General features: G+C 49.8%; 1 protein-coding gene across 4 annotated transcripts in view; it reads left to right on the plus strand.

The window, feature by feature from the left end:
• The window catches only part of COBL (cordon-bleu WH2 repeat protein), a 304,756-nt gene extending 291,145 nt beyond the window's left edge, over positions 1-13,611 (plus strand). For all 4 annotated transcript variants that reach the window (XM_043872647.1, XM_043872649.1, XM_043872648.1 and 1 more), the window contains 2 exons: positions 512-772; positions 12,335-13,611. In XM_043872647.1, coding sequence (XP_043728582.1) covers positions 512-772; positions 12,335-12,352 — 279 coding nt within the window. In that variant the 3' untranslated portion in view covers positions 12,353-13,611. The remainder of the gene's footprint in view (positions 1-511; positions 773-12,334) is intronic.
• The last annotated feature ends 8,649 nt before the right edge of the window (positions 13,612-22,260 follow it).

Below are 22,260 nucleotides of genomic sequence, written 5' to 3' on the forward strand. Positions count from 1 at the left end.
CCAGCCTCTCCTGAACACCAGTTTTTCCTGCGCACCAGGGCCCTCACTTCCCACATTCCCAGGACACTGAGCGTGGCTTCAGGGCTGGGTCAGCCAGCAGCAGAGGCGTGAGCCACTCAGCTCCAGGATGGAGTTGCTCCCTGCTGGGGCTGGTCTGATACAGTCACAGGACCACCAGGACTGGAGCTCGGGGACAGGGTCATGCACCTTCTGCAGCCAGAATCCGAGGAAAACCCGGGTGGGCACCTTCTGCTCCGTGTTTGGAGGAGGGGTCCTTCCCACCGATGGGCTGTTGCTGCGTGCGGCCTCGGGGTCTGTCCAGGCAGGCCCGGGTGAGGCAGGAGGGCAGGGGTCTCAGTAGGCAGCCCTGCTCCCTGCCAGCAGTAAGTGGCCTGATGGAGAGCCCCAGGATGGGGAGCAGACACGGCCCCTGGGTTTTTTCAGGGTCTGAAAAGCACTGCCTCTCGGAAAGGACGTTTGGGACCCTGTCATTTCACTGTCTCGTTGCTAGGTCACGTCCTCTGCCTCTGAGGAGCTCCAGAGCCTCCGCGATGCCGCGCTGTCTGCACAGGGGCCGGACTCCTCGCGGGTGGAAGACCTTGGGGTCCAGCCCCAGCTGCCCCCGCCCCCACCCGCTCCGGCTGCCCAGGCGCCCACCTCATCCTGGTCAGCATCGAGGTCTAGCGCGGGGCCGGTCAGCAACCCGGTGGACGCCAGACAGGCCTTGATGGATGCCATCCGCTCCGGCACCGGAGCCGCGAGGCTGAGAAAGGTGAGGGTGTGAGACGGCGCGTGCGCGCTCCCGCGGGCTGCAGGGAGGCCCAGGTCACCCCAAACCCCTCCGCCCCCACCCGCCTTCTGTCCATCTGGGATGCATCCTGCAGGGCCCTAGGTCAGGTCGGGGCCCAGGCGACAGCATTCGTTTGGAAAATTACTGTTTTTGCAGTCCCTTGGGTGGAGCACACGTTTCTGGTTTTTCTGCAGTTTCTGCTCTATCCTGCCTTCTGCTTGGTCTGTACATATCACCTACCTGGTCCCTGAAAGTAGTGGATTTTCTGGGGTCCAAAGTAGGGTTCCCAAATTTTAAGGACTTTGATTAGGTAGGTTTTGAGATCTGCTTTAACTCCAAAATGATTGTGTGATTGGACTGATATTCTTTCCCTGCCCATTTCTAGTGAGAGGGGAGTTAGGCTAATCATAGGGAGGTGGTGACAGATATTACTTTCTGAGAGATCATTTCCAGATCCTAAGCTTAAGTCCTCGCATGTCCCTGAAGAGGTCAGTACTATGATTATTCTCATTTTACGTAAAAAGTGAATGAGGCTCAGAAAACCTGAGTAACTTGGCCTTGGTCACATAGGGCTGGACCTGGTGGGCACAGACGGCCCTCAGAATGAAGGGGAGCAGCTGGCCCATGAGAGGGGTGAGCCACTTCCACGGAGGGGGCAGGCACTGCTGAAAAATTTCCCACCAGGAGCCTAGGGCGGCAAGGAGGGCAGGGGAGGCGGTCCTCAGTGCAGCCAGGGATGCTGTGTCAGCCTGGGCTGGAGTGGCCCTAGCACAGTGACCGGGAGCCTCCCTGGGGCCCGGTCACATCTCTCGGGTCGGCCCCAGAGCGTGTCCCCGGTGCTGGAGAGGTGTCCCCTGCTGTGCTCCATGGCCCTAACAGGGACCCAAGACATCAGCTAGGGAGAGTGCCACGGGCACCCCATTTACTGAGAGCTCAGCCCTGCCTCAGGATGCTGGAAAAAGAAACTGCACTTAACCCCGTGGCCTCAGATGTCAGCCTGTCCTCTGGATGTGGGGGTGGGGGGAGGCAGGGGTGGGGGCAGTTAAAATTATGGAGGGCTTTGAGTTTGTTTTTTACTTGTTTCCATTTCTCTATAATTTATATATTGATGAGCTTAGTGCTTGATTACATGAACTGAGGGGAAAGTGAAGACGTTGGGGTAAAAGGCTAAATCAGGGTCGTAACAGTTAGACCTTGTGGACGCTGATGAAGACAGCTCTGTAATTCAAACCTTAGGTAACCTCTCTCTTCCATCCATGTGTCAACATCAAATTGAAAGTAAAGGCCAGTCATGGGTCAGAATAGCCAACATCAAAAAGTCCACAAAAAACAAATCCTGGAGAGGGCGTGGAGAAAAGGGAACCCTCTTACCCAGTTGGTGAGAATGTAAACTAGTGTAGCCACTGTGCAGAAGAGTATAGAGTTCCCTTAAAAAATGTTTTTTAATGTTTTTTTCAAAAAAATAGAACTACCATATGATTCAGCATCCCCACTCCTGAGCATATATCTGGAAAAGACAAAAACTCTAATTCAAAAAAGATGTGTGCACCCAAATGTTCAGAGCAGCACTATTTACAATTACCAAGACTTGGAAGCAACTTAAGATCAACAGATGGATGGATAAAGCAAATGTGGTACATATAACACTGGAATACTACTCAGCTATAGAAAAGAATAAAACAATGCCAACTACACAACATGAATGGGATCTTCACTTATCATACTAAGTAATTCAGATAAAGACAAATATTGTATGGATATCACATATGCAAAATCTAAAAAAAAAAAAAAAAAGGACACAAGTGAACTTATTTACAAAACATAAACAGATACACAGACATAGAAAACAAGCATGGTTCCAAAGGGGAAAGTGGGGGCTGGGAGTTTGAGACCCACGTATACACACTGCTGTGTGTAAAATAGGCGATCAACAAGGGCTCAGTGCAGAGCGCACGGAGCGGCATTCATTGCCTGGTCGGAGCATAGAGGCAAAAACAATCCGAGAAAGCAGCCGCGCTGGGAGGCCCTGCTGACTCAGCGGTAAAGAGTCCACCCACAAGGCAGGAGATGCGGGTTCCATCGCTGGGTCGGGAAGATGCCCTGGAGGACGGCATGGCAGCACACTCCAGTGTTCTTGCCTGGAGAATCCCACGGACAGAGGAGCCTGGCGGGCTACAGTCCACGGGTCTCAAAGAGTTGGATACGACTGAAGTGCCTGAGAAAGCACTCACACACTCACACACTCACACACACTCACACTTACACACACACACTCACACTCACGCATGCTCGCACACTCACACACTCACACACACACACTCGTATACACTCACACTCACACACTCACACTGTTAGACACACACACGCTCACACTCACACACATACACACACTCACACACACAGAAACACACACACTCACTCACACATGCTCACACACACTCACACACTCACACACACTCTCACACTCAGACACGCACTCTTACACACACACATTCACACACACGCTCACACTTACACACACACTCTCACACTCACACACTCTTACACACACACATTCACACTCACACATACACACATGCTCACACACACACTCACACTCTCACACACTCACACACACACACTCACACACACACATTCCTGAGTCGCTTTGTCACACACCTGAAGCTAACACAATACTGTAAATCAGCTACGGTTCAAAGAAAGAAACTGCCAGCGGTTCCCAGAAAATCCAAAGCAACACAGCCAGTTATCAACCTTGATGGTTCAGCTGGTCCCTGGGAACAAGTCTGAGTTTCTAAAAACATTGTTTTCAGAGTGAGATCCACAAGACATCTGCATCCTGTGGTTGTACATTTTTCAGAGGTTTGAGCCTACAAATCTGCAGTTTTACCAAATCACTTTCCACTGAGGTTTGAGATCGTTATCTGTATCGTTTGAGCTTTTGATACAGTTTGAATAATGCTGATTGTGAAGGCTGTACTCATTTCTCCTATACTCATCTTCTCATTGACTGACTTTGGATGGTTTCAGATAGCTATTCCTCTCCCCCCATCTGGCAGGAGCCCTAAGAAACAGGACCGAGAGAAATCTTGCCACCCATGCCACCTTGAGCCCCAGGCTTTCTGTCTCTCAGAGTGTGCACAAGGGCCTTCCAGAAAGGAAGGGAAAAAAAAAGCAGAGGAAGCTATTTGTGCTATGGGAAAGAAAGTGGGGGAAAATGCAAGGGTAGTGGTAGAAAGGGCTGGGGCCAGGTGGGACCTGCTGGGTGGTAGGTGGGGATGCAGGGAGGATGTGTATCCACACAGCAAGCGACACAGCCTGGGGGGCTAGCAGAAAGAGCCATGGGAGGCCCAGGCCTGGCTGTTGCTCATCACCATTTCAGCTTCCTAGCAGCTGCTTAACATGGCAGTCAGAAGCCCGTGTTTTATTTGTTTCTTGGATTAATCTAAGTGCTCGGACCTGCCTTATCCATCCTGGAAGGGCTGAGGCAGTGAGTCTGGTGTATCTGAGATTTGATGCCCAGAGCAGTTAAGAGATGCCCCTAGACTGACAGCCAGGCCCCAGAGGGGAGGGTGAGGATGACCTGGGAGACCCTGACCGTTTGTCCGCCCAATGCCCCACACCTGACCCGGAGGCCTCATGGCTGAGTGACAGGACTGTGTCAGTGGTCTGCACAGTGACCCAGACCTCTCCACTGGCAGTCTGCATCTCCCACTCTTATAAGCCCTGAAGGACACGTGACTTAGGAAGTCAGGACTGCCCATCCACCCCGCAGCCTCGGCTCAGCCTCCATCAGGGACGCACAGGGCAGCTAAGACAGACCGGCCGCACCTGGAACCAGTGGTTGTCCTGCTAGAGGTACACACCTGACCTCCTTTTCAAGCGGCTTGCCCCACCGTTGGTGTGGAGCAGCAGACCTGTGACACCAGGGGACATGATGCAATTCAGCTGACTTCCGAGGAGCCTGGCGAGGCAGCACCTCTCTGCGGGCGTGGGCCATGGAGGTCTCTGTGACTTTGCATCAGATGCACTTTCGTACATGTTCTGACACTTGCTTCTCAAGTCATTTGAGCTTTGCCTCTTCAGCCTTCTTTCACCTTTCGGGCTTTTGAAGTTGCACAACCTTGAGGAAAAGATGCTGAGTGCCAGGCTCCGGGACTCAAGCCACGTGGGCTGTGCTGTCCGTGGGTTCTCAGTATGAGCAGATGCTGCTCGTCCTGGGTGTTCAGTGATGCTTCAGGATGCATGTAGCAAGGAGAGCATCCTGGACTGAGGGTGCTCCCTCCTCTGCCGGGTAGTGTGAGGGGCTGCAGTGCCTGAGGCCACCCGTGTCCTCCTCCAGTACAAGCAGGGCACGTGACCGTGCTGGGAGGGTTCTCAGCGACCAGACTCTTACTGCTAAACACAGGCACAGTGACTCACCCTCTTTGAACACGTTTTGTGCTGGCAGTGATGCTGCTTATGACAAAAGACAAAAGGCTAGCTTTGATGTAGGAGGAATCATCCCCTTAGAAGTGAGTTGGCCATTTTTCAAGGCGATTGGAAATCCATTTGCCTCCCTCCACGGTGTGTATTGAACACTCTGCCTCTGTGTCTGTGAGTGTCAGAGCCGCACCTGCTCTGCCTTCCCTCCAGCCCCAGGTGACGGCATCCTTGGCTCTGCTCCATCTGCCACCCCATCCGCAGGAGACATGCTTCTCCCATCTTGAGTACAAGGCTTAGACCCTGGACTGCGCCTCCCCCCAGCCCAGGGTCCACTTCTGCCTTCCACTCCATCCTGAATTCATATTCATGGTGAAACTGTGCCCATCCGGTCGGACAGCCTTTGTCGGTCTGTTTTGAATGCATCCCTTCAGAGGTCCTGGGATGGACAGCAAGTGCCTTTTTAATCCATGTTTATATTTAAAACATTCACACATCCAGCCATTCATCCACAAGCATTTCCTGAGAACCCACCAGAGTCCGGGATCGCAGTAGCTGCTCACGATAGAGACATGAATGAAGCATTGTCTTTGCCCCTGGGGGTTATCAACCAGGAGTAGAGAAAGAGAGAATGTGGGGTCTGTCCTTGGCCTTAGGGACATCTCCCAAAGTGAGGGACCTAGTAAAAGCCCCAAGGCCTTTCCTTTGTGTGTCCCAGCAGTCCTCCATGGAGGGCCAAGAGCGAGCATCTCCTCAGTTACACTCCTAGGTGGGAATGCTGCAGCTTCCAGCCCACAGATGGGAAGGTGGGGCACAGGTGTCCTGCGACCTTGTCCCCAGCCTTCACCAGGTCAAGGCAGGCCAGCCCGGGCGGCCAGCCTCTGGGAACACCTCACCAGGTCCCAGGACGTCCCCGCCCTGGCTGGGCCCTCCCAGGTGTGCATTTCCCGCCTCGGGAATTAACCTAGTCAGACCACACGTGTGTCCTGGCGCTTGGTCTTGGCAGCAGACCCCGGGAGAAGTGATTAGGCTCCTGACATGACATCAGCGCCCGGGGACCTGGAGCCAGCACAGAAAAGCAACAGCAAGCGTATGTTCTCCTAAAGCCAGAGCCCTTTCACTTGTGGGGAGAGAACCCAAGTTCTGAGAACCGTCAGCCGCCCACACCCCGTCCCACACTGGGCTCAGCAAGCGCAGTGTAGACCTTCGATGTGTTCCGGTTAGGTTGGAATAGTTCAGAGGAACAGACAGGCCAGCTCTGTCTTTGCTGCCTTGTGACCATCCTGCCTGTTGCAGACCTTTCAGGTGACCTCTTTTTCCTACAGGTAGAACCCGGCGGCGGGGGGGGGGGGGGGGGGGGGTCTGTCATCACAGGCTACCTGCTGAGTGACCCCTGAGGATGCTGTTTCCTCTTCCTTAAAGGAAAAGGTTTCACCTTCTAGTTTTGCCAACTAATTCCTGCATGTTCCTGAGTTAACTCCAAGGCCCCAGGAAGTCTTCCCCTGCCTCCTGTTTGGAGAAGGGACCCGTCAGAGCATTACCTCATTTCCCTGCATAATCACATCACAGTCTAATCTCAGTAATGATCTGTGTAACGTCTGCATGATGCCTGCTCTCCTGCCACGCTGTGAGCTCCAGCAGGTCCCAGGGCTTTGCACAGCCCCCAACACGGAGTGGTTGCTCAGTAACTATCTTTTGGGAGAATGGAGAGGGAGTGGGCATCTTCTGCCACCATATCACCTGACTCTCCAGACCAGTGGCGCAGTGCAACTTAGGGTCCCTGCACTCAGAACTCATTCATTTCGTAATCATCATAAACTTGCCAAGAATCCACATCAAGCTAGAAGAAGCCACCTTCTTCTCTGGAAAATAAGATGAGTTCTGGGCATCTCCAGGTTTGCTCCAGGGGTCCTACTCCCCTTCTGCACAGCTGCTTGACTGACTCCCTCCGGCATCCACGAGTGCCCAGGAACTGATCTGTCCAGGCGGGAAGCTGGCAGTCGGAACAGAGAACCCTGCTGCTCCCCGACAGCTTCTCCCCTGCCCTCGCTCTGAGCATCAATTCTGTCATCGCGGTTCATTTCACCTTTTCCCATATAAACTTCATTTTCCTTGGCAGACATGGAAGCAAAATGATGCTTGGATATTTTTACAGCTTTCTGGCTTGGCCTCAAACTGCAAGCTTTGTCCTTCATTGTTTTTCTTCTTGTCCAACCAAACTAAGACGGAATCTCTTAGGAAGCATGAAAACTTAGGGATACCAGGGACCCTTCTAAAGCTTTTCTCTCTGCAGCATGCCTTTGTCCCCTTGCCAGGGAGGGGAGGGAGGGTGGTCTCTCCTCCTGAATTTGGTCACACCTGCCCTAGGGCAGATCCCCTGGTCATGTGCGCAGACACTCAGCAGCTGACTCCTCCCTTCCTTAGCAAGGTGGCTTAAGCTTGGGTTGACCCGAGTGGCCATCAGCATGGCTTTGCTACCTTGTGGCCAATTCTGTTGCCAAGCTCTCTCTCACTGAATTGTCCAAGCCAAAGCTTTTTAGTGCTGTCCTGCAATTTCCTCTTTGACGCCAAAGTTTAGGACTTTTCCTTTCCAAATAATTTTTTTTTTTTTAGTTTGCTGAGAACTGTGAAAATCTGGATTCGGCCATCACGTTGCTATTGCTGGTGATGAGAGCTCCTTCTAGGCCTTCAGCCAGCCAGAGATTCAAACGCTGCCAGCCCGGGGCCCCCGCACTGGCAGCACCCGGGTCACTGCCAGGAGAGCAGGGCATGTGCGGTCCCGTTGCTTTACTCACCTGCCCTCTAACTCCCCTCACTGGGCCACGCTCCCACCCACCCTCTTGTGTCCTGGGAGATTTATCATAGCAACTTGGACTGCCTTCTTGCAAGGGGCTTCTGCCGTGGGGCCAGGCTGTCGGTGGCCACGGCGTGTGGGGTGTCTCCTGGTGCTTCGTGTTTTGGGGCTGCTGGCGGTACTGTGAGGAGGGGCACAAGCCTCGTGGGGGGAAGCGGAGGTGCCCTGTAATACAGACCCCATCACCCCATTTACCAGAGAAGGAGAGGGCACTCCCTGCCTGAGACTTGCCCAACCCAGATGCAAAACCAGTGTATCCCTACAATGGATCACTTCACAGTAGTAAAAAGAATGTACAAGCAACAACCCAGAGGTAAATCACAAAACAACTATGCTGAGTGAAAGAAGCCAGCCAAAAAATAAAGTACATGATAGATTGTTCCATTTATATAAAATTCTAGGAAACACAAACTACTTTGTAGAGATAGAATATCAGTGGTTGTATTGGGTTTGGGGAGAGGAGGGATTGAAAGGGGGCTGAGGACTTGCATACTGTTGGTGGGAATGTAAACCGATGCAGCCCCTATAGAAAACATTATGGAGAGTCCTTTAAAAGCTAAAAGTGGAACTACCATATGCTCTAGCAGTTCTACTCCTGGACGTATACCTGAAGGAAATGAAAACATTAATTTGAAAAGATTTGTGCCTGAAGCGCCAATTCTTTGGCCATTTGATGCAAAGAGCCAACTCATTGGAAAAGATCCTGATGCTGGGAGAGACTGAAGGCAAGAGGAGAAGAGGGCGGCAGAGGACAAATTGGTTAGATGGCATCACTCACTCAGTGGACATGAATCTGAGTAAACTCCGGGGGAAAGAGAAACACAGGGCAGCCTGACGTGCTGCGTCCTCGGGATCAGAGAGTCAGATGTGACTTAGCAACTGAACAGCAACAGCAATGTCATAGGAGCATTCGTTTCAATAGCCAAGATATGGAAGCAACCTAAGTGTCCTTCAACAGATGGTGGACAAGGAAAAATGTGGTGTATATACAATAGAATACTGCTGAGCTGAAAGTGAAAGAAAGCGAAGTCACTCAGTCGTGTCCAACTCTCTGCGACCCCATGGACTGTAGCCTACCAGGCTTCTCCATCCATGGAATTTTCCAGGCAAGAATACTGGAGTGGGTTGCCATTTCGTTCTCTAAGGGATCTTCCTGACCTGGGGATCAAACCCAGGTCTCCCAAATTACAGGCAGACGCTTTAGCATCTGAGCCACCACTGAGCTGAAAGAGTGAAAGAAAAGAGTGAAACTATTATTTGCAACAGCACGGACGGACTTAGAGTATATTATGCCTAGTGAAGTATGGAGCGGGTAGCCGTTTCCTTCTCCAGTGAATCTCCCCAACCCAGGGATCAAACCCAGGTCTCCTGCATTGCAGGCGAATTCTTTACCAGCTGAGCCACAAGGGAAGCCCAAGAATCCTGGAGTGGGTAGCTTATCCCTTCTCCAGTGGATCTTCCCGACCCAGGAATCAAACCAGGGTCACCTGCATTGCAGGTGGATTCTTTACCAACTGAGCTATCAGAGAAGCCCTGTAGTGAAATAAGTCAGCAGAGAAAGAAATACTCTGTGTTGTCACTTATATGTGAAATCTAAAAAATAAAACAAATGCACATAACAAAACAGAAACAAACTCACAGATTCAGAGAACAAACTAGTGGTTGCCAGTGGGGAGAAGGAAGGCTGAGGGGCAAGATACAGGTAGGAGATTAAGAGCTAAAACTACTGTGTATGAAATAAACTGTAAGGATCTATTATGCAGCACAGAGAGAATTCAGCTGCTATTTCATGATAACTTTAAATGGAGTATAATCTAGGAAAATACTGAATCACTGTTTTATACATCTGAAACTAATATGATATTATAAATTAACTATCCTTCAACTTAAATTAAAAAAAGAAGAATTTAAAAACATAAAAGTGTATTTAAAAAATAAAATAACCCCAATCCATCATCTTACCTCTGGTGATGTTTATACACATGTATATCAATCATATCAAAGTTTACACTTTAAATGTTTGCATTTTATCATATCATGTATCAATTAACTTATTAAAATAATAATAGTAAATATGCATTTTAAAAATTCCTCCCAAGGACCCAACTCCACCTCTGCCTAGCTCTTTCCTCTCCTCCCCTTCACTGTAGCCTCTAGATGTCCTGACCATTCATACAACTCCACTTCCCCAACATCCACTCCCCTCCTCCACCCCCCTGACACTCCCAGAACTGCCCCCGTCAAGGTCACAACGCTGCTGGCGCCCTTGGACGCAAGAATAGCGTCCTTTATTCTACAGGTTTTCAAAGGTCAGGAAGCGGGATAAGCATACTATTAACAGGATGCTGGCTGCATTTTCCAATAACAGGCTCAATCTGTCTTTCTTCGCACCAACACACATACTGTTTTCTCTGTTGCTTGGATGTTGCTTGGCAAACTCATTGTGCTGTTTCAGACTGACAGTTAAAACCTTTGTTTTGAAGTTAGAAGTGTCTCACCTCTGAAGTTGTCTAGAACTTGAAGAAAAACCTATCAAAAATATAACTAACGTACTCTTTAAAAGTAAGTTTCTTAGCGTTTCCCGCCCTTCGACTCCCTGGATCTCACTGTGCTGTTTGCAGTCACCGAGTGCATCCTTGTCTGTACTCTCCCTGGGCAAGCGCCCTGCACGTTCCCCCTGCCCCTCTGAACCACGTTCTGAGTCTTTTTTCCGGTGCCTCTTCCTTTCCCCAAGGCTGCACTTGTCCCTGGAGTCAGTCCTGTGACCTCTCCCTGGCAGACCCTGCACCGTCCAGACGCCACTGGCCCCCAATTCTGTCTCCATCCCAAGCTGGCCTGGGTGTCAAACCACTTGACACCAACGGTGTGTGTTCCCCGGGCTCCATCCAAATCAGCAGGGCCTGTCTCCTCCGTCCATGCCTGCAAACTCCAGGTCTCCTGCCATCTTGTCTCTCAGATGGTGTGGGGGCCCCTGCAGTGACAGGGCTGCTGATGGGTCTGGGAGGCGGGGGCCAGTGTAAGACACAAGAAGCAAGCAGGCTGAGCCGTGCAGTCAAGGTTGTGGCCCGCGGCCGGCCCTCTGCTCAGGCCAGCCTTCCGGGGGTTGCTACTTACTAGTGTTTGGTCTGGGTTGAGACACCCGCTCTGCACCCCAGTTCTCTCATCTTTGTATTGGAAGCATCTTTGTATTGGAAAGCAATAGTGCGTTGTGATTTGGTTGAGCTGAAGCCTTAATGAGATGAGGTTTGTGAGGGGCTGGAAATGGTGCCTAAAACACAGGAAGCACACGGGAAGCATTCTAGGTGGTGGTGGTGGTTACCGTCTTAAGGGATCTACTTGGGTCCTCATATTGTTCGCTTTGATAACACAGTGAAAAGTGGGGCCAGCACTTTCCGAATGTACTGAATCCAGCAGAACCACGGTGAGAAATCCAGATCTCCTTCCACACCATTTCAGGTGAACCTGTCACTTTTCTTAGAAATGCTGTTCACCTTGGCCTTCAGAGGCATGGAAATAGGTCCTTCAAGACCCTGCCATCACATTTTCTGCAGCTGGGCATCCCAGGAGGCTGTAGACCTGGACCCGGAGTGGCAGGGTGAACGGGCGGCTTTGCGCTCACTCACTGGGGTCCCCTGCACTTGCTGGTGCCCAGCAAGCCCTGTGTCCCGTGATGAGGTGGGGATTGGCGCCGTGATCCCTGGAGCCCCCACTCCAGTGTGAGACATGCGCCTGGGAGACCACGGCGGGCCACGTCACCCACAGCCCAGGGGGCGATTGGATCAGCCTCCCCAGGACTTGGAGTGAGCGTGCCTTTTCCTTCCAGGTGGCCTGAACATTCTTAAAAAAGGAGTCCTCATTTTCCAGCAAAAAAGGGGCATCCGCAACGGAGAAACACCCCAGGCAGAGAGGGTGGACCAGCTCGGAAACGGAAAGACTGCTGGGCGGGAGCTCCAGGAGGACGGGGCTGGGGGCAGTGGATGATGCTAGGAGAAGCTCAGGGGCCTGCAGACATATCTGACCCTGCAGTTGTTCCAGAAGTTCTCTCCTGAAGGCAGGAGCCAGTCACTGAAATCCCTCAGACATGTCTGTGTTTCTGAGAGCTTTCTCCCTGGGGTTGTAAGTAGGACGGGTACGGTATAAACACTGGGGGCTGTTACGGGAGAGGAATATTTCGAGGAGGGATTGGTGCACAGCTCCTCAGCGCCTGGATGCCTGCCCCCTGCACTCCGCTACATCCCTGAGTAACAGTAGGTCTTTCTTCACCGCAGGTGCCCTTGCTTGTGTGAATCAGTGACAAGATGCAGTTGTGGCAGAAAGACCTCCCGAGGGATGCCCACAGCCACGCTGATGAGCGCCACGCCCGGGGGCTTCAGGATCTGGCAGCTCCCGTCTCCAGGCCAAAACTCGCCTCTTTGACTTCCGCTCCTGCATTGTGGTTAAAACGGATGGGGATGCTGCTCTGCCACACGGCTTGTGCCAAGCAAATGTATTTGCCTCTGAATACTTAAAGTTGCCAATAAACTATTCTTGTTGGCAGGTTAATGGGACTGTAAATGCTGGGCCATCACGCTTAATTATATTGATGGACAGAGTGGAAAGAATCATGCCTTAGGCCGATTTTGGATCTTTGAGACTTTTACCACATGTAGATGGTTAAAACCATTTAGTTGTTGAAAATCTTTCTGAATTCTAAGGAAAGTATGTACATGAAATAACCTGAATGTCTTATGCTACTTGATGCAAGAAGAAAGAGTTGACAGGCTTTTTCAAATGTGACTTCACTGAGTAATGAAAGTATTATATTCTTATTCCTCCAACTGGGATAAAAACCTCATGAAGGGTTGCAGACCGTGATCTGACCAAGTAAGCTATTAAGAATCAACCAGTCACGCGGAGTAGCAATCAGACGTGATGTCTGGGGAGGGCAGGTCTAAATTCTCCCCAGGTGGCGGTGGCGAGTTCAGAAGGACTTTGCAGTGGACGCATGCACACGTGGTACGCTGTCCCCACCGCGGGCTGTGATGTGCCACAGGCCTCTCCCGTGGAAGGCTGAGCACAGAGCCCAGAGGTTGCCCTGGGAGCCTCGGAAGTCCTCCCCAGGGCAGGAAGGAGGAGACTGGGCGTCTGAAGGTCACTCCCATCAGATCACGACTGTGCTGGCAGTTCACGCGGTGGGCATGGTCTCCCTGCTGGGTGCAGCAGGCGAGTGGCTCGCCCAGAATCACAGACCAGGGCACTCAGTCTCCCGTGTTTATCACAGACAGTCCACTACGGCTGTAGAGAAAGCTCTTTAAGAGATTAATAGAAATCTAAAGGAATTCCTGAAACAAAATTTCTGTCTTAAGGAAACAACAAATACACGAGATCGTTTGTATGTTTCACAGTGATTTCAGATCAGGCATCTTGTAGGAAGGACTTGCTGTGTGTTGTCTGATGAATGCCCCTCACCTTTCCTGGGCAGCGAGGGCATCAGGCAATCACTCTTACATCATGCTGTCTCCACTGTTGGTCTTCTAGTGCCACAAATAAAAGAAAGTGAAATTGTCGTCCTTGTGTGGATTTCATGGCTCCGCTGGGTACCCTGTCCCCAGAGTAGAAGGAGTTGCTGTCGTTGTTCAGTCGCTCAGCCGTGTCTGACTCTTTGCAACCCCACAGACTGCAGCATGCCAGTCTTTCTCGTCCTTCACCATCGCCCAGAGCTTGCTCAAACTTATGTCCACTGAGCTGGTGATCCCCTCCAGAAAGGAGAGTTTCATTTATTCAGTGAGTCAGCCCTCTTCTGCACTCTGGGTTACAGCAGATGCAAAACAGACAAGAATCCCTGCCTTCATGGTGTTTGCATCAGAGTGGAGGAGGCAGACCATAAATGTACCGAGTTCACTTAGAGCCGTTACGTGATTAGGAGAAAAACATGCACAGGGATGAAGCATTCGTAGAGTGATGAAGAAAGGCCTCTTGCTGCAGTGACATCTGAGTGAAAACCTGGAGAAAGTGAGAGCAAAGCGTGGGTGGAGGCCTTGCTGGCGGGAGAAAGGGCAGGTGCAAAGGTCCTAAGGCAGGATTTGCCGCAGTGTTGGAGGAAGGGGTGTAGAAGGGCACGGTGGAGGGGGAGGGGGGGACGGGGGGGAATGTCCTACAGTTCCCCCAGCGTCTGGCCCCTGTCTTCACACATGGGTCCGTGCCCCGCTTCTCAGGGAAGCCTTGCTCCCTGGCAGGCTGCGAGAGCAGCAGACATGAGGACGGCAGGGCACACCCCAAGGATGATAAAGGTGGCCCCCGGTTTATATTGCTCACCTGATACCAAATGCATTCTTTGTTGCCTTAGCTTACATTCGGTACCCACGCTGGGTTTGGGCTGGGGCATGGAGAGTGGGACAGACGTCTACGTTGCGCTTTTGCCTTTTTGCAGACTTTCCCAGTGGTGCTTGGTGGTTCTCACTGCGGGTGAGGGACCATTTTCCAGATGAGGAAACTGAGTCCAGGAAGATTAAGCCTGATGATGAAGAAGCTGCCTCACATTATCCTCATTCCTAACTCGGCGGGTTGCACCCTCCGTGCCTGCTCCTAAGCCTGTGAGACCCACCCGCATGCCCCGCACACCCCCCCCAACCTCCGAGGTCTCAGCCTCAGCTCTCCTCCACGGGGAACCTCCTCCAGGGCACGGATGCACTCAGAGGATGCATAGCCCGCCTCTATGCCCGAGATGCACAGCACCCCAACTCCGACCCCACCAACTGGGAAGCCCAGCTGCCCCCCCTTACAGCGCCGCTCCCCATGTGCCCCCGAGGCCCGGCCTCCTTGCCAGCCCTGCAAGCTCCCTTCTGCTCCTCCCCACACATCAGTCCTTATGCAGCCACATACCCGCCTTTCCACCACAGCGCATCGGCCTGAGCACAGGAGGTGGGCCTGAATGAGCTTCCTGGGCCCAGTTTACACCTATTAGCCCAGCAAGTTACTAATCATGTCTCGTCTTTCTCTGCAAAGGCCCCAGCTGAGACCGTGAATAGTGTCTCCCTCATTGTCAGCTCCAGACAGGGTGCTCAGTAAGTGCTCAGTGAGAGAGAGAGCCTCATGCGCAGTGAGACGAGCCTAGGTGGCCTGTGTTCAGTCTGGGATTTTCTCATCTTCTCTCTGCCTTCAGTTGCAAGGAACTCAGAGGAAGGACTTAAGGGGCCAGGAGGCAAACCCCCAGGGCTCCAGGAGGCCAAGAGGGTCTCAGAGGGGCTGAGAGAAGGGCCCTCAGGGAAGCCTTCCCGCCCTCGGCTCTGGCCACAGCCTTGGGGGGCCCTGGAGTCGCCTGACTGCATCAATGCTGAGTCCAGCTTTCCCCATCTTCCAGGATCAAGTCATTTCCTTGTCCCTGCAGCAGGCCCTCAGGGCAGAGAAGTGGCACTTCTGTTTCCGGGTGTTTTTGGAACAGCTTCCTACTTACTAAGAAGCCCACTCTTAAAGGGGATTCAGGGCAGCCTGGGTGATCTGACTCCTACCCAGGCTCCAGGGGGACCCCAGGATGGGCTCGATCTTGTGGCCGATTCTGGGTGCAGCCTGCATTTCTGGACTACGTCTGCTGCTCGAGCCCTCCCTCCGCCCTGCTCAGCCTTGAGGCAGTGAGACAGATCACCCCAGGGAGAAAGTTCCAGAAGGACCTGCTTAGTCAGAGTCTGATGGGCAAATGCCCGACCAAGTGGAGGATGGAAGTTCTCCAAGGAGGCAGCCAGAGCAGCTGGAAAGAAGGGGCGGCCAGTGTGGGAGGGAGAAATTACCCTCGGGGGCAGGTCTGCGGGCAGAGGGCGTGGGTGGCCCAGCCCAGGCCTGAGGGCAGAAGACAAGCTGGGGGCATCAGGGGAATCGGCGATTGGCTGAGAAGGGACTGGAGAGGAGGGTGATGTCACCCTCTTCACTTCTTTGGAAACCTGTGAGCGGTAAGCAGGGCTCAGAGAACCAGGAATGACAGATGCAGTTAGTTCCCTGGCGAGCAATGGCATGACTTCATCAAAACACTTCCTGGCATCAGGGATTAGTCCCTGAAGGCTCCCACAGACAATGAGACCCAGAAAAGCTCAGAGAAGGCAGGGAGGGAACCTGTCTCTAGAAGGCGACGTCTGGGAGTTCCTGGGTTCCACCAGTCTAATCTGAGATGGGGTTTCCCTTGTGGGAGGATGCTGTCTCCACAGCCCTGGAGATCGTGGCTCTGAGTCATCTGTCTCCAGAATGCTCTCCCATGGGAGACTCTGCCTGGTGAAGATGAGAAGAAGGAGGGCCCTGGTGAGGGGTGAGAAAGGAACCCAAGTGCCGAGCAAGTGCCCAGCCGAAATCCAGCTGCAGTGAGACTGGGCACAGAGAAATCTTTAGACGAATTTATTACACGCCCTCATCCAGAGGAGGAAACTGAAGCATAGAAAAGATGACTTTTGCCAAGATGACGTGGCAGGTGAGGGTCTCAGCAAGAGCCGAGGGTGCGTCCTGGGGACCAGGGCACTCCATTGCTGCTCTCGGGGTCCCCGGGGGCCCATGGGCAGCAGGACCAGGTGTGGCCCCAAGGGGGCACAGCACTGGACTCCCAGGTGAATCCCATCTGGAACATCTATCCAAGGACACAGACTTCCCAGACCACGGGCTCCTGGGGCGAACGTGGCAGACGTCCTGAGCTGGGAGGATTTATTTTCTCTTCTCCGCTTCCTCGCTTTTATCAGATTTTCATTCTTAAGCAAGTACTCATCTGATCATTTCAAAATTAGGCATGGACAGTTGCTGTCTATGACTCTGAGGCTGCCTAGGGTGGGACACAGTTCCTGGCTGAGTCATATCCAAGTGCTCCTGATTTCCCTAGTCCCTGGTTCCCAGGATCTTGTAGTTCCCCAGTTAGGACTCTGGACTCCAGTCTGGCTCCCAACCCTGGAGGCCACCCTCCGAGCATCTCCCAGCAACTTCCCCGCAGCAGCTCAGCTGTCACCCACAGTGGGCTCCGCCAGAGAAGGGCAACCTTTATAGAATGATTTACCCCATCGGAACACTGCTGGGGTCTGGTGCTGAACGGTGTCAGCTGTGGGAACTGGACATCTGCCTGCAGAGTGAACGACGCCGCCCTCACAGCTGCTGTCTCAGGATGAGGCAGTTTTGGCATCTGACCTGGCCTTTTAGACATTGTTCTGGGTTCAGATCCAACCCACAGAACAGGTTCTGGTAAGAAGCATGTGACAGGGCGGTTAGGATGTGACCCTGGAATCAGAAAGACTCAGATGTGAATCTTGGCTCTGTCACGCATTACCCCAGGCCACATGATGGGGACAAGCAATTTCATCTGAGTTTCCTCATCTACAGCATCAGCAAAAGTAGTCTTGAGAACTAACAGTGATACATGTGCGTGCTAAGCTCAGAGCTTGACACACAGGAAGCCCTCAGCAAAAGCTAACTATTATAGTAGTGATGATTTTCCTTATTAGTGTGAAAGCTCATGTATTAGTTCTAACAGTTTTTTGATGGAATCTAGGATTTTCTATGTATAGTACCATGTCATCTGCAAACAGTGAATTTTACTTCTTTGCCAGTTTGGGTCCCTTTCATTTCTTTTTCTTCTCTGATTGTTCTGCTAGGACTTTCAAAACTGTGTGTTATAAAACTGGTGAGAGTGGACATCCTTGTCTTATTCCTGATCTTAGAGGAAATGCTTTCAGCTTTTCACTGTTGATATAATGTTGGCTATGGGTTTGTCATATATGACCTTTTTTATGATGTATGTTCCCTCTATACTCGCTTTGTTGAGAGTTTTTTTTAAATCATAAATGAATGTTGAATTTTGTCAAAAGTATTTTCTGCGTCTATTAGCATAATCATAATATTTTTATTCTTCCTTTGTTAATGTGATGTGTCACTTTGACTGGCAGATTTTGAGCTCTCCTTGCATCCACAGGATAAGACCCAGCTGATCATGGTATTTAATCCTTTTAATATATTGTTGAATTAATTCTGTTAATATCTTGTTGAGGGATTTTGCATCTATGTTCATCAGGGATGTTGGCCTATAATTTTTTTTCTTGCAGCATTCCCGTCTGATCCATGCCAAGGCCTGAAGGGAGTGTTGATCTGAAAAGACAAGAGCCACGCATTCTAGTCTCTGGCTCTGTCATGCATGGCTGCGTGCATCAAGCAGGTCACCCTTTCTCTGTGATCTGCAGTCTCTGCAAAGTGAGGGACTTGGACTAAGCGACTTATGGGCAGCTGGTGTCTGGAATCAGTCTTCTCGTGCAGAGAGACCTCTGTTGCTTTTGCCAGCCAGTGTCCCAGGAAACAAGAAGTCTCACTCGAATGATTTATGGAAATTTTAATGCAAAAATTATTAACCAAGTGAGGGCAGGGTTTAAGGAAACTAATAAGCCCAGGGCCAGCAACAGGGGGGATCGTTACCATTCCTCAGTTTCTGAGGACAAGGGAAGGAGCAGCTACCACAAGCTGGTAAGAGTTCTACATGTCACTGAAGGTGATGGACAGGAGATGTGACCTTGGAGAGAGAAACAGCTGCTGCCAAACCATGCCTGGACTCTCTCTTCTGTACTCCCATCTGTCCAGTGCATCCCACAGTCCAAATCCAACCAGAACTCACAGGCAAGGGAACTTGTTGATGCAATCCATGTCTAGTCAGCCTCCGGGAGTGTAGAGTAAGGTGGGGAAAACTAAAAAAAAAAAAAAAAAAAAAATATTCTGGAAAGGCAAACAGAATATTCATCCCAATTCCTAATGAGGAAAAGGCAAAGAAAACAAAACCTCAGTACATCATCAAAACAGTGATGTTTTAAAGAAGATGTGGCTTTGAATCAACAACACCAATGAATATCTGAATTCAGTTGGAATCTATAGTTCTTCCAAGTGAAACAGAGTTTAATCTTTCTCTGTACCAACTGGAAGTTTGCCACCTCTTTTTTCCTCTTACGTTATTATTGAAGAGGAAATGTGTCTTCATTTCTCTCACTTACCAAAAGTTAAAGTAACCATTCATTCATTTCCCTTCCTAAATAATGCAGGTGGCCAAGAAGTCCAGAGCTGCTCCAAGTTTATCTTGCAGTTAATAAGCTTGTGAAGATAAAAAGATAGAGTCTCCTGTGTTAATCATTGTTTCAGCAAGCTACTTTATTCCCGTCTCCTAAGGGCTTAAAATGAGCCAACTCCAAATAAAGAAGAACTGCTTAAGAAAGTAGACTATAATGATGATTTTCAGATTTATTACAAAGTATAGTGATTCACTGAGAATGTGAAATGTCCAGGGACCCAAGTGGGATAAGCTGGAAGGTGCCAGCAGCATGAGCTAGGCACGGACAATTTCCAATTAGTAATCGCATGGCCATGAGACAAATGCATCAGCTTTGGGACTTCCAGGATATTTAGAGACTGAGGAGGGAAGAGAACCCGTCTTGAGCAGGATCAGACATGAATGAGCAGGAATAGGCTGTACCCCTCCTCCTCCTCACGCTCAAGAAAGACCGAAGGCCATTGTATGCTGAGCACTGGGCCACGGGCTGGACAACCAGTGAGGTCAGCACCGTGGTTCCTCCCTAGTGGGGCTCTACCTTGTGGGGAGATGGGAGACAAGGGGAGGGATACCTTTCAATGAGTGCAAGCAGAGCTGTGATGCTTGGAATGTCAGTTCCAAACTGCAGCCGAAATGCCAAGAAAACTTCATGGAGGAGGTGACGTCTGCACTGATAGCCAAAAAATCAGGAGTCATTCTAGACAGAGGAATTGTGCAATCACACCAGAGCAAAGCAGAGCAACATAAAGTTTCAGAAAGCAAGGCTTCTGAGTTGAATGCTTTGGTACTTTCTAAGCCACGAGTGTGGACTTCATCCTAAAGACCAAGGGGAGTCACTGAAGGATCTTTAAGGAGGGAGTGGCGAGACTGATTTACAAGCATCACTCTGACATCTGAGTGGTTGATGAAGCCAGGGAGGAGGAAGTGAAACCAGTTAGGAAGTGAACACTCGCAACCCAAGCCATCAAAGAGAGAGGGGGCAGCTAAGGAGGTTCTCCTGACTACCCACAAGATCAAGCAGGGTTCCAGAAAGTGTCAGAAGCTGAAAATAGGCAAATGCTTGCCAAGACACCCCATACCTGACTCAGAAATTAATCATATTGGAACCACAGATGTGTGGATAACAGGTGATAAACAGGACTCACAAGATTTCCCATCATTCACAAGAAATCAACACAATTAGCACAATGATAGGTTTCATTGTGCCTTCTATTATTGCAAGGGTTTTTTAATTGTAATAATAATGAGGACTTTTTCTGCATTCCAGTATACCAAAGGTAACTAGGAATGGGCACCAGGCAGTGTAATTCCTTTGTTACCTTTTATCACCCGCCCATCACATGAGCCAGAACCCCAAGGGGCATCCATCTTCTCCCACATCCCCAGAGTCAATCCATCATGACAATGTTTTGTTCTGCTTCTTTAAAACTAAGAATAATTTTGTTCTGTCCATTTCTTTTCTCTTCTACTGCCAGCTCTCTAAACATCCATTTGTAATTGTCTATGTTTCTGAATTTCTTCTTCTGTTTTCTTGTCTGTCTACCCATGCATGAATAACACAGTTTTCATTATCTTACTAATAACACAGTTTTCAGTCTTACTGATTATTATTATGCTTTAATACATGAAAAGGTTAGCCCTCCAAAATTGCTCTTTATTTAATATCATTTACTTAGATATCCATGCTAGATTATTTAGTCTTCCAAATCAAATTTAAAATCAACTTGCTTAACCTCAGGAAAAAATATGGTATTTTATTGAGATATCAAGAAATTATAAATTAAATTTGAGAAAGTCAACACAATGCACATACAGTGATATTTATTTGTCCAATTTTGTTTTAGTTTTCCTCATATGGGTTTTGACTTTTTGGGTAGGTTTCAACTTAATTCAGCCACTCAGTCATGTCAGACTCTTTGTGACCCCATGGACTACAGCACACCAGGCTTCCCTGTCCATCACCAACTCCCAGAGCTTACTCAAACTCATGTCCATAGAGTCAGTGAGGCCATCCAACCATCTCATCCTCTGTTGTCCCCTTCTCCTCCTGCCTTCAATCTTTCCCAGCATCAAGGTCTTTTCAAATGAGTCAGTTCTTTGCATCAAGTGGCCAAAGTATTGGAGTTTCAGCTTCAGCATCAGTCCTTCCAATGAATATTCAGGACTGATTTCCTTTAGGATGGACTGGTTGGATCTCCTTGCAGTCCAAGGGACTCTCAAGAGTCTTCTTCAACACCACAGTTCAAAAGCATCAATTCTTCGGCGCTCAGCTTTCTTTATTATCCAACTCTCACATCCATACATGACTACTAGAAAACCGTAGCTTTGACTAGACAAACCTTTGCCAGCAAAGTAATGTCTCTGCTTTTTAATGTGCTGTCTAGGTTGGTCATTGCTTTTCTTCCAAGGAGCAAGCATTTTTTAATTTCATGACTGCAGTCTCCATTGGGTAGGTTTATTCCTAGCTATTGTATTACATTTCTGATGCTGTAACTGCATATATTTGCTCTTTCATCATGTCTGCTAAAAGACTAGTTTGTATGTGTGAGGATTCTTGATCCTACCGTATAAATCTTTCTATTTTGTGTAGTAACATTTACCATCAATCGTTTTGGTTTTGCAGACATACATGTCACTCATAAGTCCCCTTCCAGTTGTTGTGCTTCTAACTGAATTGCTTTAGTGCCTCCAGTTCAATGTTAAATAATAGTAGAGATAGTAGGCATCCTTGCCTTTCTTGGTGGAAATGCCTCTTAAGTTCCCCTATGAAATAATATACTGCCTTTTTAAAAAAGTTGAAGTACATTTTGTGCCAATCTCTGATGGATAACAAAGTGACTCAATTATATAATATATACATCCTTTTTTATATTCTTTTCCATTATGGTTTGTCCCAGGAGATTGGATATAACTCCATGTGCTATACAGTAGGATCTTGTTGTTTATCCATCCTACATACAATAGTCTGTATCTACCAACCCCAAACTCCTAGTCCATCCCTCCCCCCCACTCTCCCCCTTAGCAATCACATCTGTTCCCTACATCCTGAGTCTCTTTCTGTCCTGTAGACAGGTCATTTTGTGTCGTGTATCAGACTCCTCATATAAGTGATATGTGGTGTTTGCCTTTCTCTGTCTGACTTGCTTCACTTAGTATGATCATCTCTAGGTC

Source organism: Cervus elaphus, chromosome 18 (genome assembly GCF_910594005.1).
Source record: "Cervus elaphus chromosome 18, mCerEla1.1, whole genome shotgun sequence".
NCBI classification, from domain to species: domain Eukaryota; kingdom Metazoa; phylum Chordata; class Mammalia; order Artiodactyla; family Cervidae; genus Cervus; species Cervus elaphus.